The sequence below is a fragment of the Balearica regulorum genome, chromosome 5 (assembly GCF_011004875.1).
Source record: "Balearica regulorum gibbericeps isolate bBalReg1 chromosome 5, bBalReg1.pri, whole genome shotgun sequence".
In the NCBI taxonomy this organism is placed as follows: Eukaryota; Metazoa; Chordata; class Aves; order Gruiformes; family Gruidae; genus Balearica; species Balearica regulorum.
Genome location: NC_046188.1, coordinates 25,797,444 through 25,818,566, shown reverse-complemented (window position 1 = coordinate 25,818,566; position 21,123 = coordinate 25,797,444). Strand labels below are relative to the sequence as shown.

The window sequence follows — 21,123 nt, the reverse complement described above, 5'->3', positions numbered from 1 at the left end:
ATAGCAAGCTATATATCTGGAAATGGGGATTCAACTGCTGTTGCCATTAAGGCAAAGGCTCTAGCATGAGGCTGCTCCTAATTAGACAGTAGAAAATCAACATAAGAATGCCCCAAACCCACAAAAAGAGGCATAATTTGGGGCATGCTTTATATTAGATACTGTAAGATTCAGCCCCAAGACAGATTCACAGGAAATGAGCTTCATTACCTCCTCTGGTCACAGAATGAACATGTTTTTGCTTGCAACATTTGTTCCGTTACTGTGCTAGGGATGGGTGTTAGATACAGGGATGGTAAGTGCCAGGAACATTCTTTCTGTTTTTGAAGATTGTTAATATATATCTGCTTTTCTTCAAAGTACTACAGTACCTCCCTGCTTTTAATCATGAGCAGCCCTAGCTCAGCTGCTACTGGCTAAGACTCTTAGATGTGCATCGTCCTTACTGACAAGCTGTACATGTTGAGATTTTCTAATTAAAACCTACTATTTTTGTACAGGTAACACTTTGTGTATGGTGTTCATGTGTAGATGTGGAACCAAGGAGAGGTGTGATCTAATGATGCAAATACAGGATTGGGAGTCAGGATTGTCTCTGAGCTCTCAACCTAGCTTTTCATATTGCTTCAGTCTGTGGCTTAGGGAGAATCACTCTCTCTGTCATTGCTAACATTCTTCATGTGCAAGACAGGGTTAACGCTGTCCTATGTCCCCAGAGAATTTCGCAAGAGAATTAACTCAGTAATGCTTTACATGAGTTTTAGCTAAAAAGTCTCATTGTGTTCTAAGTATTTTTCAGATTTGTAGCCCTAAGAACTTGTCAGGGAAGCAAATGTCTCTTCAACATCAAGTTAAATCTGCCAGCCTGGGACGTGTGGTTCAAAGTTTTTTTACTTGCAGCAGCAATAGTTGTAGGATGCTACCTGCTTCAGGACTGCCTCTGTAAGGGTTTGTCAAGGCTTCTGCTCTCCATAGATCCTGAGCCTTCAGAATCCTGAGTGATGAAGTCTCTCCTAGTTTTTGGATGTGCTGAAATCTCTTCCCAACCCTTCCTTTGTGTGGTCAGGCCCTGCTCTCCCCAGCTGCCCTCTTTATTTGCACAGTAGCTTCTCCTGGTTTCCTGTCCTGTCCCCATGGGTTCACAGCAGGGCGGTATGCTTTGTAGCTGAATCCAGAAGCCATGGCCCATGTCAGCTTCCAGTCTCCCCATCCTTGCCTGGAAGGCAGCCAGAATCTCAGCACAGCGTGGAGACAAAGGCCTTTTTGGAAGTCCGTTACCCCCAAGAAAAACATCCATGACCCTTCTTTAGGCAGGTCTCAGCCCAGCTTTTGCTGATCGGACTTTGTTAGAGCATCCATGCTTGCTGTTTTTTCAGAGTCATGGACCTCCTTGCCAATGCATGTTAACACAGGGAAGGGTTTAAGTATGCTTTATGGACTCCAGGATCTTAGTGATTTTAATAACAAGAAAAAGAACCTACAGGAAATATGCATAATATCAAACAGAGTACAATGAAATGTCACCCCTGAATAAGAAGGGGGTGTAGTCTCCATCCCAACCCCATGATGTGTCAGACTCTAAGACGCAAGAGACTAAACCGAGTTCCATTTTAGTTTGTTTTGCTGGGGGGAGGTGGGGTGTGACTGCTATTTTCCAGACTTCTGCACTTGTACCAGCTACTTACTCAAAATCTGAAAGCTGCTATCAAGGTAGAGCTTCAGGGAAGGGAGAGGTTAAGAAGGATTGAGAGCTTAAGGGCATCTTGTCAGTGAGCTCTAGTTAGGAAACAGGCCTGTTTTGGCTCCTGCACTTCCTTTTCTCCCTAGAGCTCTGCCTGTCAGAAACGCCTTCCCACACACCACTGCCCTGCCATTTGCCAGAGAATTGCGGGGGAGAGGGGCTTTTCCTGTCTGTGTGCTGAGAGCCAGCCCTCAGACTGTGGTTTTCTCTGGAGCCTGGAGCCCACTCACTGTGGCTTTGAGTGTTTTTCACCAGAGAAGAAACTGAGGACGAACCCAGTGAAGGGCACTGCTCCCAGGGTCACGCTGAGGTGACTGGCGAGTGCTCAGCTATTCCCCTCATCTCCTATCACTGACCTCTAGCTGCCAAACTACACGTTATGGTATTGCCTCTACCCTGGGAATGTGACTGACTTCGAGGAAAGACAAGGCAGAACTCCCAGCAGGTTGTTCCTTTCTGAAAAGAGTTGAGTAGTTTGCAGAGCTCCCATAGGGAACAGTTCCCCACTCCCTGCTTTGCCAGTCCACTGTTCAGTTCTCCAGTGTCTCATAATATGCAGATCCTTTTGTTCCCCGTGACAAATCTCCAACATACTCTCCCACCTGCTATAAGAATAGAAATATGTTCTGTTCCCTGGTATTACTGGGGATTTCCTTTTTTGTCAGCTGCTGACCTCAAGTCCCTTTTTTCAGAGAAGGTACCCTAGAGCCTTTTTGTTATTCCAGACACCTCCAGGCTTAGACCAAAGAACTGGCATTGCAACATCTTCTATAACCTTTTTCTTTCCTAGAACTGTGTCTCAATCTCACCTCCTACACAAAGAATAATAAGCAAGATAAATGCAGAAAGTCAGTCAAATCAGTAAAAGCTTTACTACTTTGTGGATGGGAGCCCACTGCAAGATTAGATTGAGGATAGGATCTCTTGTTTTTTAATCGAAAATAGTATCATTCTGTGGTAGTAATGAGCTTGTCTGCCTTCCTAGAAGGTAGTCCCAGCTTCTAAGGGTATAAAATTCAGCTCTAAAAACTGCTTCACTGACTTGACCACTTAACTCTTCTTTTTATGCGTGGGACTGTCCCTGGAGCCCTGGGGTTGTCTTCATCGGGCAGATGATATCCCTCACAAAAATGTCACCCACCTCCATTAGCGCTCTCAGCAATACTCAGAGAGGTAATTGCCAGTTACTATGGTATCTTTTTTTATTTTTTTTTCCTACCAGGCTCTCTTTGCCAACTACTCACAATCCAGCACCAGCCATGTATCTACGCCAGCTGGCTCTGATGCCCGCAAGACATCAAGTGCCACTTCTAGTATCCAGAAGGCAGCCAGTTTGCACAAAGTGATGCCATCCCAGAGTACGCCTTCTCAGCTGGTTCCAAAGCCTCCAGCAAACCACAGGCAGGCAGTGGTCAGAAAGGCTGCAGCCCAGAGGATTTCCAAGTAAGTTTTATCTCTTCCCATCCACAACAGGGAGTTGCTACTGGTTCCCCTGAGAAGGAATATTGGAGAAGAACCTGTCTACATGCGAGTCTGACATAGATTTTTTTTTTTTTTTTTTTTGGCTATGCTGTTCAAGATAAATCTCAGAATAACCTGAGCTGTGTAGTGAAATAGGTGTGCGCTAGGTTATAGTTTCATGTTTCACAATAGTAAAGTAGGTAAGACTGTAACATCATACAAACATGAGGGCATAGGAACAGCTGCCAGATTGAATCAGAAAAGTATCTGATCTGGGGTGGGATTCAGTTACCTAAATAGAGGTTGCTAGTGACATTTCAGATGCCCAGGGCTATTCCATCTGACCTCCAACTGCTGCTCCACATGAACACAAGTCTTCTGTAGGTCTTGTGTTGTATCTGCCAGTCCCATGCAGATGTCTTAAATAACTTGAGAATACCAAGTATGGTACTAGACATCTATGTTCAGTCACTTGCGTCACTCCCTCAGTGTTTAATCTTTGATGGGGGCTAGAATCTGGTGGATCAGAAAAGGCTGCCAAACACACCTCCATCCCCCCAGAATACCCGTTATCTTTAACAAGTTAATCTGCCCTTAAGCAAAGTTTCCCCATAAATTTAACACATGACTGACTTTTGCCTTCAAGCACAAGTGTTTATTTCATTTAAAGTGTTTATATTGTGCCTAATGTAATGATAGCTTTCCCATTATCTGTAGAAATCCTTCTTTTAACTTTTACTGAGCTTCTAGTTATATAGTGCTTGCTATTCTAAGGTAGATGGATTTGGTGTGTGTTATTTTTAAAAACAAACAAAAAAATTCACCATTAAATGTTGCTTACTGATTGTAAGTTTCCTTCATTTCCATTTCTTGGTATGTCTTCTCTCTTGTGCATTATAAGAGAATGTGAGCAAGACTTCTGGGTTTTCTTCTTATCCTTCACCTTTTTGGGTAGCTTCCTTAGTTCTCTGTTTATCTCCTCTTAAATGACAGACTGCTTTAGACTCCTTCATCAGGTTTTTCCTCATATATCCTCAGACTTGTTTCATCTCTGAATACTGAAGGGCAAAAATTTCATTCATAACTTCCTCCCTTATACGTACTCTACAGCCAGAAGAGTTGTAAAGCTTTCAGAGCAGTTTCCTGTGAGGTTTCCTTATTCTGTGTTCCCTTCCTGCTTAAATAGAGATGTTTTAGTAACAGATTACTGATGAAAGACACCTGATGAAGATGCTAGGGCGCTGTCAGTGTGTGCGGATCATATCTGGAACTGCAAGGCATATTTAAGGAGCTTGGACAGAACTGCTTTGGGGAAGCTTGTGTATTTCCTGCCTGTATTCACGCTATCTTAAGAGATAGCACGCTGAGTTAATTCCCCAAAACTATTTAAAAAGAAAACAAGATGTTAGACTGTCAACTCAGCAAATGCACATGTGAGCATCAGGTCTGGCAGGTATATGCTGGTGGGTTTGCCATCTGATTTCTTTTATGTTGGGTAGCTTATGTTAGTACAGGTGACAGGCTATGTCAGTGGGTTTCTCTGCTGGGCTGTAGGGATGTGTATTTGAAGATGCCGGTGTGCTGTGCTCACTTCTTGGCAAAGGAAATGTTTATTCTTGTGAGATGGAATTGCAGCTCCTTGGACAGACTTTACTTTGCTGCATTTTTGTGGTTTCTGCTCTGTGACAGGCAGGAGTGTGGGAAAACCGGAAAAAGTTCAGCACCAAAAATGCACAGAAGGGGGGAAAAAAGCAAAAGATTCCTTCAGAATTTCAGAAAACTAATCCAAGTATTGAAGGCTGCAAGGAGCCACTCTGGAAATACTTTCCAAGTTGCCTTTCAGTCTCCAGCACGAGGCTCCAAACCCATTCTTGCCATTCATGGGATCCTGCAGTAACATTTTTTCACTTACATGGAAAACAGCAGTGCCCAGCTATATTTCCAGCATACTGAGAGCTGATCATTTAAAAACTGCTATGTCTCTGTCTAATTTAATCCATTCATTGTCAGGAAAAGATGAGAAATGCATTGACAGAGGAGAGTGACTGGAGAGAAGCCTCTGCGTCAAAAGATTGTAGATTAGAGAAGAAAAAGATGGCTTGCATGCTCCATCCTGTTCTTTACAGTCCCTGGTTATTCTGTACAAAGTATTCTCGGACACTGTGTGTAGTCTACTTTAAAAACACTCCAGTGGCAGAAAGCCCACCATGTGCTATAGAAGACTATTTAAGAATCTAGACAACCTTATTATCAGAAAGCTTCTCCTGATGTGCAATCTGAATTTTTCCATTGTTTCATCCTGTTGTACCTTGTTCCTCCTTCCTGAACCACCCTCAACACTTTCCCTTGCAAATACTTTCCATCTTTTGAATATTCTACTTCTTGGAGTTTCCTCATGTTGCTTAGACTTGTTGAGGTTTTGTTAACCTCAGATAGTAGTTCCACCTGCCAAGTCCTTAATTGCCTTGAATTTACTATATTTTCTTCAGTTTGTCAGAGTGTTTGCATTGCGGCACCCAGAATTGTGCTCTTCCAGTGTGGGGCTACCATATCCTTAGGTTATGACATGGCAAATATCACTCTCCTTAACATCTAATCTAATTTTGGCTTTTTGGCTGCCTCATTTCTCTGTCAGGTCACTTTTTATTTGCTGCCCACTCTCACCCCTAATACTTCCTGGCTGTTTTCCTGATCTTTCCTCAAAGAAGATCTCAGTGCTATATATTATTTCCACAAGACTCACTGAAACTAATCCCATTCTGTGCAAAAGCTCTTGTGTCTTCCCTCCCCCCCCCATATATTTCAGTAATCCAGACCTTATTTCTCTGTCTGCTCTTGCACCACCTAGTTTTGTTTAACATCTTAATAAAGATCATCTTTTTAAAGTTGTTTGTAGAATTTCTCCAGCGACTGGACTATGAAGACAAACTAAAATCAACTTTGTCTCTTTGACCTATCTCTTCTTTGCATGCGTTATCAATTCTCTCCCAGCCAGCACACGTGGCTTCCAGAAGAGGAAGAAAAGAAGTAGAAAACTCAACTACAAACAGAATGAGATGCTAAAGATGAACATTACTAATTCAAAAACTATCTAGTAACTTGGACACTTCCCTGGCTAAAACATAAAGGAAAAAAGTAATGGAACAGCTAGACAATTCAGTCTTGTCTTTTCAGTTCCTGGCCCCTCTTGTTTTCTCAGTCTCTCAACTTGTAAAAGGTGGTAGGTTGACTTTGTAATGGATTGTGTCCAAAGCAGACTCCTTGCTTAAGCTAACAGAGTGGAAAACCGGGGCCCACATTAAGGTGTGGAAAAAGAGTAACTGGGAGAAACAGTTTAATATGTAGTTCTATGCTGAAATGTAGCCCCATAAAATGGTCTCATGGGGCTCCATAGTTTTGATTAAACATGCTCACATCACAAGTAGAAAGATAGTTTTTGAATAGCTAACACAACAAACTCTTCTTTCTCTCCAAAAGTCAAACAGGGTCCTTTCCACTGCTTATGTTGCCACTGCTGTTGGCAGGTCTGTGAACCATGAAGAGACCTGCTGAGAGCAAAATTTTGAGACAGAGATCACAGATATAGTATTCATAAGCTGTGGAATGAAGCAGATGTCCCCGGAAAGCAGCATTTGGTGTATCAAATATTCACATTACAGATGACAGCATGCAAAGTAGAAAAATACATTAGCTCAACTGTTAGAACCCAGAGTGAACTGGTACAGGTGGTAGGCAGAAAATCTTTCTGCTTTTAGGAATGACAAGTCACAACAAACATGTATTTCTACGCTATCATTCCTATAGTAATTTTTCAGAAACTTGCTCACTAATTATGCAGCAAGTAGAGCAAGGCCTTGAACAGAACTATCACTCAAAGAAAAGATCTCAGAAAAATTCAGCTGTCACTGTTAGACCAGTGAATATAAAGAGAGGAAATGCCAGGCAGCGAAAAGGAGCATATAGTTCAAGATGTTATCAGGGAGAGAGAGAGCCCAAGAAGATCACCGAGTTTACCAGCAATAGACTGGAACATCACAAACTATTGGGGAGGTTGATCAACATGATGTAATTTCTTGTACTGAACTTCTCTGTAAATGTCATTGCCAACAACTCTGTTCAGGAAGCCTGTTAAAATGTATATTCCCTTCAAGTCCCAACATCGCAGCACAAAGTCTTTCTACCTTGTTGTTCTTCTGTATATTTGCTTTGTGTGGTGCCAGCAGCAGAAGAGCCAAAGTTCTGCTTTATTGTAACTAGTACAGAAATGGGGCAGAGGTGATGCATTTCTCCAGGGTTCAGGAAACCCATCCCACGGCAGGGTGGAGTCCTGACTGCAATTGGATACAGCAGTTGCCAGCTGTTCTAGGACAGGCTGGCCAAGCCTGGCAAATGTGCCAAAAGTAGAATGATGGCCACAGAGCGAGCCCTGTAAAACACTGTGGTTCTGGTTCACAACCTGTCTTGCCCATGTATGCTTATTCATAGGCACACGTGAAGTGTCTTAAGTGAGCCAGGTACATCATGCATACAAACTGAGTGCTCGCTGAAAAGAGGACAGGCAGCCGGAGAGCAAGCACGTAACTGTTAGTGGAATCACTTTCACTTTTTTGCTACTGCTGTACTGCGGCACGCTTGTTTTTTTAGCTCCTGAGCATCTGGGTTAATCAGGCTGCCTGACCGTTAGACGTTTTTGGCAGCAAAAGCAGTGCATCTGAGAGGCATGCCTTCATTTAACACCCTGACACAGCTGGGCTCACTAGGCCTGTAGCTCTTAGCCCTTGGCTAGCCTCAGATCATACACACAGATACACATGCGGAAAGATCCTGTCCAAGAGCAACAAAGAGGAACAAGCCTCCCTGGCTCTGGGTCTTCACTTCCCTGTTGCTGTCCTCTTGTCAAACCTGGGCTTTTTGTGATATGAATTTATTAGTGTTAGTTCTGTCCTCCCTGGACCGTTAGATGCATTCATAGCATCCCTGGAATAGGTTGTTAAAACAAAAGTGTTCAAAATTTAGTCAAGAAAGTATTTTTTGTCACCTGTGGAACAAGAGCATTATCCAAATTTGCAGTCCAAGGCTGGGCAGCTTAGGGCTGGTTTAATGCTTAAATGAAGGAAGTCAGTATCAGTTTCAGGGAGGGGTTAGCTGCATAAGAGATAGAAAAGGGCAATGACAGATATTTAAGTGGAGGGGACAGTGGTTTTGTTAGTATTGAAGAAGAAGAAATAGAGAACATAACAATGGATTGCACTGGAAAAGTGGAAGGAAAACCAACACAGGCATTAAAAGCAGGAAACTGAGAAAGGCAGTAGGGTTTTGGCAAACCCAACGAAGAAGAAAATGGAAAGGGATTAACTTAGTTTAAATATGATCTGGCACTGGAGCTTCCATCAGTACAGCAGAGAGAACTTGAGGGGTGAGCTTAGTGTGGTGGGAGATCTATGACCCATAAGCAGATCTGAGAATGAGTTGTGTGGAGGCAATGGTTGAAACTGCAAGAATCAAGGTACAGTGTAGGTAGGCAGAAAAGAAGAAGGGCAAGTCTGTAAAGAGAAAGAAATGCTCTAAATGTAAACCACGCTTTAAGGTAGAAGTGTGACTGTCCCCTGTTTTGGGGGGTTTTGTTTGCCTTTTTTTTTGTTTGTTGTTTGTGTTGGTGTTGTACTTGCTGGCAGTCTTGATGACATTTTCAACCACTAGTCTTGCATTCTACCTACAGAAGGGTGAGCTGAATTTGGCTGTCAGTTGTGCTGCATTAACAAAGTGGACAAGCTAATCATGAGCATGGAATCTCTATGTAAGAAGCATAAAGATCCATCTGGATTCTCAGCTCCCAGAAGGACCATGCAGTATCAGCAGCAAAAGAAACCATAAGTACAGATCCAAAATTCTCTCCAAGAGACAATAAACATAGAAACAGGCACCTCATTTGACAACAGCATTTCAAATTATGGCTGACTGAAGTAAGGGGTTGTGTTTTGCAAATGTCATATCTGCATTCCTCTCCCTTCCTGTACGAACTCCAATTTATTTCAATAAAATCCAAGTGAGATAAAATACAGGAGTCCCTCACTGGCCTTCTAGCTGCCAGAAGCACCTGGATTATTGGCAACTTGCTGACTTTGAAATCTGAAAGCAAAGGGTTTCAGACAAAACTAAACTGCATACATACTGCATACATGTGCCTGGGTCTGTTAGTCATCAGGACATCACATGGGGATTGGAGATTACAGTGCTTTTCTGGGGAAGAGCTCACAGTAACTGTGTAACACTGCAGAGCAGAAGGAGTGAAGGAGAAGGACTCTGGCAGAGAGACAGGAGTGTACATGCAGAAGTTTGGAGTGATCAGAATAGAGTTGGGCAGGAAGGAAGGAAGGCAAGGAGGGATAAGGAGAAGACAACAAACCAGGAATAGATGAATCAATTGTATAGATTCTAAGGACAAAGTAGATCATTGCAGCTGTCTAGCTTGACCTTGCCTTGTGAGTAGACCCATTTTTCATGTAGGAGGGCATGGTCTCGGTTTGGTAATGAATCTTTTAACGGTTGGAGGAAGTGCAGTTGTAGTCCACAGAATATAATTTTGCTGTAACTTAAATGCTGAAATAAATGCAGGAGGATTTGTATAAAGTATCTGCTTGAGAATTGGCACTGGACTACTAGAGGTTGAATGCATCCTGTGGGTCTCAGTTTCCAAGACAAGTGATAAATCTTGCCTAAATGAGCTGTGTCTGCTGAGGCAAAATGCAAGGACTTAACTTTTGAATGTAGCGTGTTTTTGCCAGCATGTGCATTTCTGTTCTAAGGTTGCTTAATAATTTTACTTCAAATCACTATAATGAAGTGACTGCAGCATAACTAGTTGAGTTGTGCTTTGGTGGTCCAATGCCATTTACTATCTCCTTTATCCTCCAGAATCAGCTTCCAAGGCACGTGGGACAATTAAGTGGTTTAGACACATCAAGGTCTTGCTAGTGGCTTGAGTGTTCATCTGTTGTGCTCTGCCTTTTTGGAGTCGTTTGCCATCACTGCCTTTTTCATACCATGTTCAGGCACAACTTCGTAGCTATGGTCCCAGTGAGATTATGTAAACTAGGAGAATTCTCGGGTTTTTGTTTGAGACTTATTTTTCCTTGGTATGTCCCTTCTTATCTCTGTCTAATTTGATGCTTTCACCTGTTAGGGTGACCTCCACTGAAAGGCAACTGAATGGATTCCAGAACAGCCTTCACAGTGCTGCATCCTGTGAGCCAGGGACAAATTCCACAGGTGAGTGCCAGTGCTGAAGACCAGGAAAGTGGGGGTGGGCATGCTGAGATGTTTTCCTCTTTCTCAAGAACTGGCAAGGAAAAAACTTTCTCAGCAAGAAGAAGAAGAAACACAGCTGCCTACCCTGCATGTAGTGGTTCCTAGGTAACAGTCTGGGTTCAGCTGTGCAGGGTCTTTATTCCTCCTGGGATTAAAAAGACTAAACAGAAGGGAGTGAAGGCTGAGTTTCATAGAGTTGGAGGAGGAAGATCCCTAAAATGTGGCTGGGAAGAAAGACTTGGCTAAAATGGCCCCTCTTTGCTTTAGGCTTTGGCTCAAAGATGCTCTGTTGTTTAAGCTTGGCCTGTAATAAAGGGCCAGAACATTCTTTACATTTTTCTTCGGTCTTGCAGAAAAGCCCCTTAGTTCAGAAAGACATAGTTGAGACTTGTGGATCAGCTGCCTAGTGAAGTCTATCAGTAGAGGTGAAAGTTCCCAAAGGAGGATCACTGAGACTTACAGAATCAAATTTTCATCATTCATTAGTGGCTAATTAATTCAAACAGGTTTATCTTCTGTTAAGGTCTCTGTAAATGAGGACCCAATCCATTTTTCGTTGATGCTGACCTATTAGCAGGTAGAGTGTAGTCTTGATGAGCCCGTATTACACATGGCCCACAGTAATTTGTGATGATGCTGTAATGGAATATATGGAAAAATTAGGGTCTAGAATGCTTTAAAAAATTATGTTTCTGACCTTTTGTTTTGCTGTGAAAACCCTGAAAACATGAGTATCACTAATGCAGGGATCTCTGTGTTTTCACAGGCTGAAAGAAAAGTTTGCGTAGGGGTGAACTACCCAACTCATCTCTTGAATATTTAGCTCCGAAACTTAAAGATGACATTTCCATTATTAACATCAGTGATTTTATTGCTGATCCTCTAGCACAAACATTCAGCTAATGCACTTATCATACAGTCCCAAACTGCCTGCCACACTTACCACCTGCCAAAATCTCCAGTTATCCTACCAGAAATTTTATAGGGTGAATAGCCATAGTTAATAAAAAAGACCCTACAGCACATTGGAACGTGACAGTGTAGGAATGGAATATAATGAGATTATCAAAATAAATAAAATTATGTCACCACTGTAGTATATGTATAGTTGAGGCAAAAGTTCTGTTCTACTGTGTAGTTCGAGTTTTTAGTACAGTATATAAAGCAAGGTTACACATAAATTTACAAGTAAATGTAAAAATGGAGTTCTCAATATATTGACCAAACTGGTTTGCTGAGTAGACTTACATGAAGGTGTTTGTGTGCTGAATTCTGCCACCTTTTTCACAGTTTTAAGAGCGCTCTCACAGTTGCCACCCTCTAATTTTAACCTCTGCAAGAGTTTCTCTCTGTCTCCTCTGGATACTGTTGTTGTTACGTGTGTCTGTGATAACTCTAGGTAGCATTTTTCTATCCTTCTCTGTTTCTCTGAATATTTATGCAGAGCACGTGTGAGGATTGTTGATAAAATTAATGATGGAAGGCAACAGCCAGAGCTGCAGGAAGAATAAAGGCTGGATAACTACAGAGTTTGGGGTAGTCACTCTCTCTGGGAATACTTGTAATCCAGTGAGAACTGAGAACTTCAGCTCATGTTTCCTTCTGTAGGACCAGGCTAGCTGCACTGTGCTAAACTTATCCTCTATGAAGCTGAAACAAAGGGTTTAGCCTGCTGTTTAGCTAAGAGTGTGAGGGCTTAGACAGAACTCTAGTTTGGCTAGGGGGAGGCTAGCAGAACTGTGGTGCGTGGGTCACTCAAAGCTTCCTTGTTGCTAGAAGAGGTATGTAACTCCAAGAACAGTGCTAAATATTGTGGTGCTTGAACTAACTAGAGCAAAATGTTTGTTCTTGGAAACTGGGGAATGATATTTTCTTCAGCTTTACACCAAGCCACTGGTATGCGTCAGAGGCTGCTGTGCCCAGTCTGTGTGTCTCAAACTACTCTGGTCCTTCCTGCAGGAACAGCTGTTTTTCTTCTTCACTGTCTCCATTGATTGCTTACAGTAGGGCCCTGATTCCCCTCATCAGCAGCTTATTTGGGGTACTGTTTCACATGCATTTAGTAACCTAGATACCAGCTAAAGGGGTTGGAGACACAACAGATTACAGAATAAATTGCAGGCGTTTAAAGATTGAAGGCTGTGAAAAGTTGCAAAGATAAAAGAGGAACCAGGCAGAACCTCTGTATAAACACACACACAAATGGTCAAAAATGTCTGAGAAGCTTCAATAGGCCTTCTCCTCTAACAGTCTATCTGAGGATAGCTATGGGGCTCTGCAGAGAAGAAGCATAAAGGTGTCACAAGTGATCTAACCAAAAGTAAAGATGATGCTCAAAGGAAGAGAGGATCAGGCAGCATGGAAACTTTTAACCAGATTGTCCAGAAAACAGTTCACTGGTGGTTAGTACTGCAACAATAGAAGAATACCTGTAGTAGATACTGTTGTGCAGTTGGCTCAAGCTCTTGAGGACAGTTTCCTTGAGATGAAATAAAAGGGAGAATAAAAGCATTTCTGCAAAGCAGCTCAGGAATCTGAAACAAGCCACCACTACAACGAAAGTGTGGCAGCCTCATCCTCATTTCATGGAGAGGCAGAAGTTGTGCGTGAGCTGTGTGCCACTGGCACAACGAGAGAGAAGGCAGAGGTTCCTCATGCGTAACTACGGAGAGGAAGCTAAATCTGTAAGCTGTCATTTGGGACTTATTTGTAGTATCTGAACAGACAGTTTCTTATCAAATTTCCTGAAAGTTTAACAGGATTTATTCTGTTAAAGAAATACAAAGAATACTAGGAACATTCAAAATGCTTCTGACTTGACTTTTCACTGAAATTGAACACCCAGCCGCTAGTGGGTTGTCAGTCATTCTGAAAATACAGCCATTATCACATTGCTTTTTTATTCTGTGTTACTTTGAGGGTCCCTCAGCATTACACTGATTGTTTCCTGCTTCATGGAATTTAGCAATTCAATTAGTATTAGTGAAATCGAGTGATTGTGAACTAATAAATCAATTCTCTTTTCCAAGTTGTCGACAGAATATAGCTTGTAAGAGCTAAGAGCTAAGTAGTATGGTGGGTTATTCAGTTGTGGGTTTTCTTTATGAGGCTGTGTTTGATATGGTGAGTTCAGATGATGAAGGCAGGAACCTACAGGCTGGTCTTTTTTTTTTTTTTACTGTATATATTAACAATGTAAGGTGTATGGAGATGTTTTGCCATATTTTGCTGTTTTATTTTCTGTTCCTCTCTAGTGGCATTAGGTGAATAGTGCATGAGTTCTTTTTCTCAAGAAAGTAAAGTTCTAGGTAAAAAAGGTGTCATATTTCTGACGGGAATTTAGCTTTTGACCAACTGGAAAGAAACATCAAGGAAGTTCTGTAGCTACGTGGAATACCTCATAGTTAGAAATTTATTATATTTATTATTCTTTTTAAAAACGCTAACACACAAAGCAGGTTTTAGGGAGAATAGAGTATAAAGGACACTTCATGAAAATGTAACAGTATAGTCCTAGGCAGCTTCTCTGTTCCTGGGCTGGACTCTTGTCTTCAAGAGCCTGGAAACAGGAACAATCTGAAAGTATAACCTCTCGGTACAGTTGTGGAGTGAATGCACAAGGTGATGACCCGAGCTGATTTGGTTTGGTTTGATTTGTAAAGGTAACAGCAACTGAGTGAAATCTGTCTTCTGTCTTTGTGCTTCTCTCTTTCGTTGGCTGTCAATTTCTTGAGACTTTATGAAAGTTTTATTTTAAAAGCTTCAGAAAACAAAATGGCTCTGGGGTTCCATTTTGCTATTGCAAAAGTACGGTGCGCTAATAGCCTATAAAATTACAAACAAATAGGAATCATGATTAAGGCTGGGCAAGACTGATGTCTGGCTCCAGACTTGACAGGACTTTCACCTTTTCATACTTGGACTGATTAACAGTGATGCAGTTTTATTGTGCTAATGTTTATATTACTAATGTCCACATGGCTTTTCCACTGGGTATACTGGGAGGGGAAAAAAAAAAAAGCATTAGAGTTATTGATTAGGGGAGGTAAAAGTAATATCCTATCTGAGTTTGACAGCAGTGAAGACTGCTAATTCATGCAAAGTCTCAGATCTCCACCTAGTCTGGTTTAAAGCATGAGTCCAAAAGGAATTTATTTGTATTCTAGTTCTCTTGAGAATACTTCATGCAGAAAGTGAATGTCAAAACTCAATCTGAAGGTAGGGAGGAAACTTCTTGATTTTATTCCCTGTGATTCTCAGGTCTGTATCTGAGTTTAGTTGCAGGATGATGTACAGTTGTCTGTTTACTTTGGGCATTCACCTGGCCCCCGTATCTGCATGAATGCCAAGTCCTGAAGGTATGCAACTCTTTGAAATAAAGTGTATCATCACCTGAAACGTCTTAAAACTGGATTCTGAACTACCAAGAGACTAGTTGAAGCTGGTTTGGATCTAATCCATGTAGAAGGCAGGCTGCTGTTCTTAGTTTTCTAGTGATTTCCTTCTTTAGGCTAAGGTGCAGAGCAGTGTCTGAACACCATCCAAATGAGATCAATGTGTGAGCAGTGTGGTCCAGTATGGAGCAATGAATGGAGCCTGCTTGCAAACTAGTGATAGTAAGGGGCATTTCTGCACTTATTCTTCTCTGCATCTAGCATGCTTCAGATTTTTTTCATTTTACAGGAAATCTACAGGTAGACTGTGTATTTCTAAAGTTTTTTATATCCAAGATTATTGTATAGTCCTTCTTAAGAAGGTCATGTGTGTCTTGTTATTGGAAACCTGAAATTAGAGTTAACATTGGAGGTGCTAAGCTGTGACTGGCTGTTGTCTACCCACTGTTTGAATTAACATTATTCCTGAAATGCAGCCTCTTTTATATAAGCTTAAGGAAAGACAAGAAGAGATTCTTCTAGCAGGTATGCAAAAATACAAGCTTCAAAATTGTCCTGCACCAGGAAAAGAAAAAAAAAAAAGGCAAATAAACACAACAGGCATTTAAACAAGACACAATCACTTTGTATTGTTTGCCAGATCTAAACAAAGAAAATGCCTGGGATTTGGAGATTCTTTTATCAGCCAGTATCTCTCAACTCTGTTGGAGTGTAAGGGATGGGATGGGACGGGATGGGATATGTACTGTTGCCACTGTGCATGGCCTGTGTCAGACTCCCAGCCATTTGCTACAGTAGGGTGGAATTCCCAGCTGCCCAGCCTTGTCCAGGTTTCCTCAGCTTCTGCCAGGCTTCCCTGCAGCCTCGGAAGGCAATAGATTGTTGAACACCAATGTTATTTTTATGTTGTTACCACATTCCCAGGAGGAACCTTGGCTATGATTTCAGTTGGTCTCACCACACTGTCCAAATCCTTCATCAGGAGCAGCTGGGAAAAGAAATCACTCGGGTTTCTGCACAGCACATTGCTGGTACGCCTCCTCTCTCGCACTAATCCTGTTAATTCCAGTCTTCATTTGCCATCCTCCTGGTTCTCTCTTGTTGCTGTGACTGACTGCACAAGTGGTCTTGACTTTGAAAGGTGACCTTCAAATGTGCACCTCGAGTAACCTCTACCTCAGACTACTTTGGCTACTCAGGGACAAGATATGACAAAAAAGAACAATTTTTGATGTCACCTCATTACTTATCCTAGTCCAGGAATTGAGTAATGATGAGCTCTTCCACATAAATCCTTCCAGAACCACCTGTCTGGATGAGAAGCTCAGGGGGTGGGTCACTGAAAGGGAACAGCAGTGTGATATCCAGCACCTTGCATCAAACTTTTCCAGTGCAGCCTCTCACCCTGCCTACAGCCTTTGCCAACAGCAGTAATAACATTGTCATCATCTCTCACTGTAATGCCATCTCTGTGGCAGAGAAAGGGTTATTGAGAAACGGAATCAGTCCATTTTATCATATTTTGGAAAGCAGTAGAGCTTGAGGTGAATCCTGCTATTGTGCCTCCCTTTTTGGGAGGGCAAAGAATCAGTTACAATGGAGGATATTTGGTTTCACATTTGTTCTTAGAATTATCTTCCTAAAGCCATTGTTCTCTCACGCATCACAAGGACATCCTGAATCTTCTCTCCCTCTCCCTGCTGACTTCCACAGTCTCATAAAGAGGGCAAACAGGAAGAGGGAAAAGATAATTTCTCTCCCTGCTATAGTTGTTGCATCTGTCCCAGGTCAGATAATGACAGACAAGCCTGTAGTACCAGGTGGACCAGAAGGGAAAGGAGAAGGGTAAGGAAAAGACATTCTCCTTACCCCGTTTCTTGGTACTCTTTGAAGGGGCAGGGAACTATTACCTTATCACTAGCAATGAGCAAATATTGATGGCTCTAACCAATACCTTTAAAATAGATACAAATTATCAACAAGGCATGACTATGTTAGAGTTTATGCAGTTATCATAAATCTTAAGTGTGTAAGTCTTATTAAAGCCCGGAAGAGTGTAAAGCTCTGCCAAAAGCAGCATTCCAGGCCCTTCTCAGATGATGTTAGGAAGATAATGTCCAACTCAGCCATCACCTCTCAGCTAGAGCTAAGGGTCAGTGTTCACTTCTAATGATCAGAAATTATATTTATTCCTTAACTTGTGAGAGCACCCTGCCTTTTGCCTTTCTTTTATGAAAGGAAGAAGCTTCTTCCTGTTGCTACTGGTCTCATGCCACTGAAGGGACATTCCAAGTTTCAGGACCACTGGGAAAGCAGGAGAAAAAGGAAAGGACAGTCTCCAGAAATTGGCTTCCCTGTTTAAGAACTAGAACCCAGCTTGAATTTTAGGAGCCTTCACTTCTGACAGACTCAAAGAAGACTCCAAAGCAGGATAAGTAATGACTTCAGGCAGTTGGCATTTTTGCCTGACTGGAGGCTGAGCGTTCCTTGTTCTCAGTAGTTAGGTGATGGCGAATGGCCTGTATTTCCTTGCTGTGTTGGAAATGTCATTCAAGATCAGGTGTGCAAAGACTGGGGAGAGGTTATGTAATATCTTGGCTACTTCTGCTTCACATCTGGCCCTTTGGCATTAAGATACCTATGGAGAGGATGACTTTGCCCATCCAAATTGGATTTTGTTTTAATCTGGCATTATTTTATTGAGACTAAAAATAGAAGCCAAAATGTGTGTGAATAGGCTAAAAGGGAGTGTCTGAAGTTACGAAATGAAATGTGAGGAGGAGACAGAGAAGAGACAGCCACAACAAACCAGGGAGTAGGGAGCTGAATAAGAGAAATCAGAATGAAGGCTGTCAAGTACAGAAGGGCGTTAGCAGTCGGGGTGAGGAGCCCACCCAGTGTCTTCTCTGTAACCTGGGGAGCAGGAACGCGCATGCTGGCTTCTACTACTATTTCTCCACTTTTTAATGAGGTTGCTCACTGCTCTTTTCATGCAGGGAGGTTTCACTCAAATACAGTTGTATGTACTGTTTGTGACACACCCCCCCCCCTCCAGCCCAAGTAAATTTTCTTGACTTGGAACTGCTGCTTTCCCTTGCCTGCCCGGTCCAGCAAGCCAACTTGAAATTGTGCCCAAAAGATGGGGGAGGGAAGGCTGGCATTCTGTTGTCAGCTGTCGTGGCTTGCTAGTGTCAGTCACCCATGGATATAAATAAACCCCATCTATTTATTGCTTTTCTTAGTTGCACTATATATTATGAAGAGAATGCTGGGCATCACTCTAGGATTAGAAATTCCCTCTACTGTGGGATAAAAAAATCTGAATTTTTAGGATTATCAGAGATTTTCAGGGAGGAAGGAAGTTCCTGTTTTCGACCCTAGATTCAGGAAGCTTCAGCATGCTTCTCAGTTCTGCCACAGACTTGCTGTGGGTATGATGAAACGGCCCAAACTAGCTCTAAAAAATGTTAGCATGGGTCCCTGACCCTGTACTGTCATCTAGCCTAGTGCTCTGCTCTGTCTCATTCCTGCAGCTTGGAAGCAGAGTAGATTAGGTGCTGGTGTCTGACCAAAGCTGTGTACATCTATGCTGGGAAAGTCTATATGGCACTGAATTTTAGTGTGCAGGTATCCCACAAATGACTTCACGCAACTCCTGTGATTTCCTTAGGACTCAGAATTATACCCATAAAAGGGAAGTAATCTTTTTCTTTCCCCTGTGTAACTGTTTTAAGTACAAAAGTGTTAAAGTTTCTGAGGTGCAGTCATGAGTGACACAATAGTATGTAAATATATGGACAGACATCCAGGCAGATACTTTTAACACCTCCTGGCACGCAGAGAATAAAGGAGATTCGTTCATGTGTGTGGTGATTTACTGTAATGACTCTTACCACTAGGGAGAATCAACCTTTAATGTTGGCTGCTGTCAGGAATGATTTTTTTTTTCTGTCCCCCTTACTAAACCAGGAGGAGGTGGAATGCTCACCAGTAGCTTTGAAAGGATAAAACGTCATAGAATTCTGTATCTTAATAATTATGAAATGATTGAATTGGCCATGAGCTGCACACATGGTAGGAACCTACATATTTACTTGTAGACATAGGAATGCCCCTCTCTGTGTTGAGTCCTCAAGGTAGTCATACAAGAGGAACTCACACAAAATGTGAGTTTGTGAGAAAAGAGAAACTGTACTGTGCATTGGTGTAGGAAAAAGTAGGCTTAAAAGTCACTTCAAAACAGGAAGATGAGGTTGAAGTTGGCTGCCTCTCTCCTGTGCCTTTGTTTCCTTAATTTCAGCATATTGCAAGGGATAAGTTTCTGGACTGGTATCCTATCTCAATACATATAGTTGACAGTTTGGTTCCTAATTCAGGTTCCAAACTTCCCGTGCAGTGACATAGCTGGCAATCCTGCTTTCTAAGCATCTTTCCAGATCCTCTGTGCTGTGTGATGTTTGGCTCTATGCTGGGCTTTCAAGGAGAGCATATTTTAAAAAATATAGCGATATTTTTAATAAACAGCTCTCAACAACTGTCACTCACATTTAGGAGCAAACTGATATGCTAAATACACAGGACAAGCTTTACCTACTAGATTAGCTATAAAATGTAAACTATCCAAAATAAACTTGGTACATTTCTGAGTGCGTTGGATTTTTCTTTTTAAAGGACTAAGGATTTTTAAGTAAAAGAAGTGAAGATGGCATTGACTTTTTCCCATAACATGTCTAAGTAGGAAAATGTTGCCGTATGTAGAATTAAAATCTATCTCTATAATAATGGGAAGAATTTTTTTTTTCCTTAGCCCCATTTTGTTTCTTTTAAAGATCAACCTTCTCACACCCCTGCACCAAGGTCCTCAGCATCTTTCAGAGTGGGGAAGTAGACTCCCATGCAAGTGAAAGAGTAAAGACACAAAGAAAGAGACAAAGCATACTGATATGGGAGAATGAATTAGAGCTACTGGAGGAGTATGTGAAGAGATGAGTCAGATGAGTCAGAGGAAGAGTGAAGAGGGTATTCTGGGGCTTGAGAGGAATACCAACAGTACTTTTTCACACAGTAGCTTATTAAGTTAGTTTTTGTCATACTGATCTGTGATCTCATCTGTTACTGCAGAGAGAAGTTGTGTGATAGGGAGATCCAGATTTCTGGTGAAGGCTGAGATTTGCAGAGCAGTGCAGCAGTTTTTCCCACAAAACAGTTCCCTGTGATTACTGAAAATCTTTGCTTTGTGTTTTTTCCAGCCTCTGCTCACCGAGAAGGACTAACACTGAACACCAGGTGAGGAATTCGGGGTGTTGCTTCAAGTATGGGGCAAAGGAAAAAGCAGCACTGACTTCATACCACCACACTCCCATAACACCCAGGAAAGCGCGAAGAGGAGGCTCTGGTGAGAGGACAACCCACCAAGGAGAGTACCTGAACATCTGTGGAAGCTGGTGATATACCTGCAAGCTGAGGTGAATGATTGCCTCTGAGACCTGCTGCTGCTGAGTCTGGGGGTGCCTTCCTCCACCCTCTTCCTGATCGCTAACTGTGAGATCTTTCTATAAGACAGAGGTCCTCTAGCTGTCTGTATTGTTCTTCCTAAGGTACAAGTTTGAACATAAAGTCTCATTTGCTCAACCATTTCAGTCTGTCCTAGTCTGGTAACAGCCAAGACTCTCTGCTGTCATCACATGGCAACCATCAGTAGAGAAAAATATTAGAACATATGAGTGGAGACATCTGTGTTGGTTGCCATCTTGAATTTTGGCACAGAGCCATAGAGATGATTGGTTTGAATAAAGTAATTTCATTTGTTTGTTTTGGTTATAATTATTAATTCACACCCCCAAAATATTCACTGTCATTATATTGGACAGGTTTTTAAATCTGTCTTTATGTTTCACTGTTGGATGCTTAGGTTCTGTGTGGCTTATTTTTGTATTTTGATTTGTTTGTTTAGGCTTTATAAACTTTTAAAATTGGCTGATGTTTTCAGACCCAAGCTTGAACCCTAAGGCCCAGGTGGCTCCTATCAGTTGCAACAGTGGCTTGGTAAAGCACTCCAGTTAAAATTTGCCTAATGCTGTGAAAATTAATTTGCTTGTGTTTAGAAAACAACATCAGCAGCTGGAAAATGTATTGGAGAGAAAGATCCACCCATCCTTAAAATGAACAGGAAGCAGCTTCAGCTCTGGCTCTTTGTTGGTGCCAAGTTAAAGGGAAACT

General features: G+C 41.9%; 1 protein-coding gene across 7 annotated transcripts in view; it reads left to right on the top strand.

Annotated features, from left to right (window-relative positions):
• Positions 1-20,712, top strand: part of TTLL5 (tubulin tyrosine ligase like 5) — a 141,153-nt gene extending 120,441 nt beyond the window's left edge. For 5 of the 7 annotated variants that reach the window (XM_075753846.1, XM_075753849.1, XM_075753847.1 and 2 more), the window contains 4 exons: positions 2,964-3,184; positions 10,386-10,471; positions 20,154-20,190; positions 20,277-20,712. In XM_075753846.1, coding sequence (XP_075609961.1) covers positions 2,964-3,184; positions 10,386-10,471; positions 20,154-20,190; positions 20,277-20,352 — 420 coding nt within the window. In that variant the 3' untranslated portion in view covers positions 20,353-20,712. Of the gene's footprint in view, positions 1-2,963; positions 3,185-10,385; positions 10,472-20,153 lie in introns of those variants that run through there. The other 2 variants (XM_075753848.1, XM_075753851.1) reach the window with 2 other exon arrangements.
• The last annotated feature ends 411 nt before the right edge of the window (positions 20,713-21,123 follow it).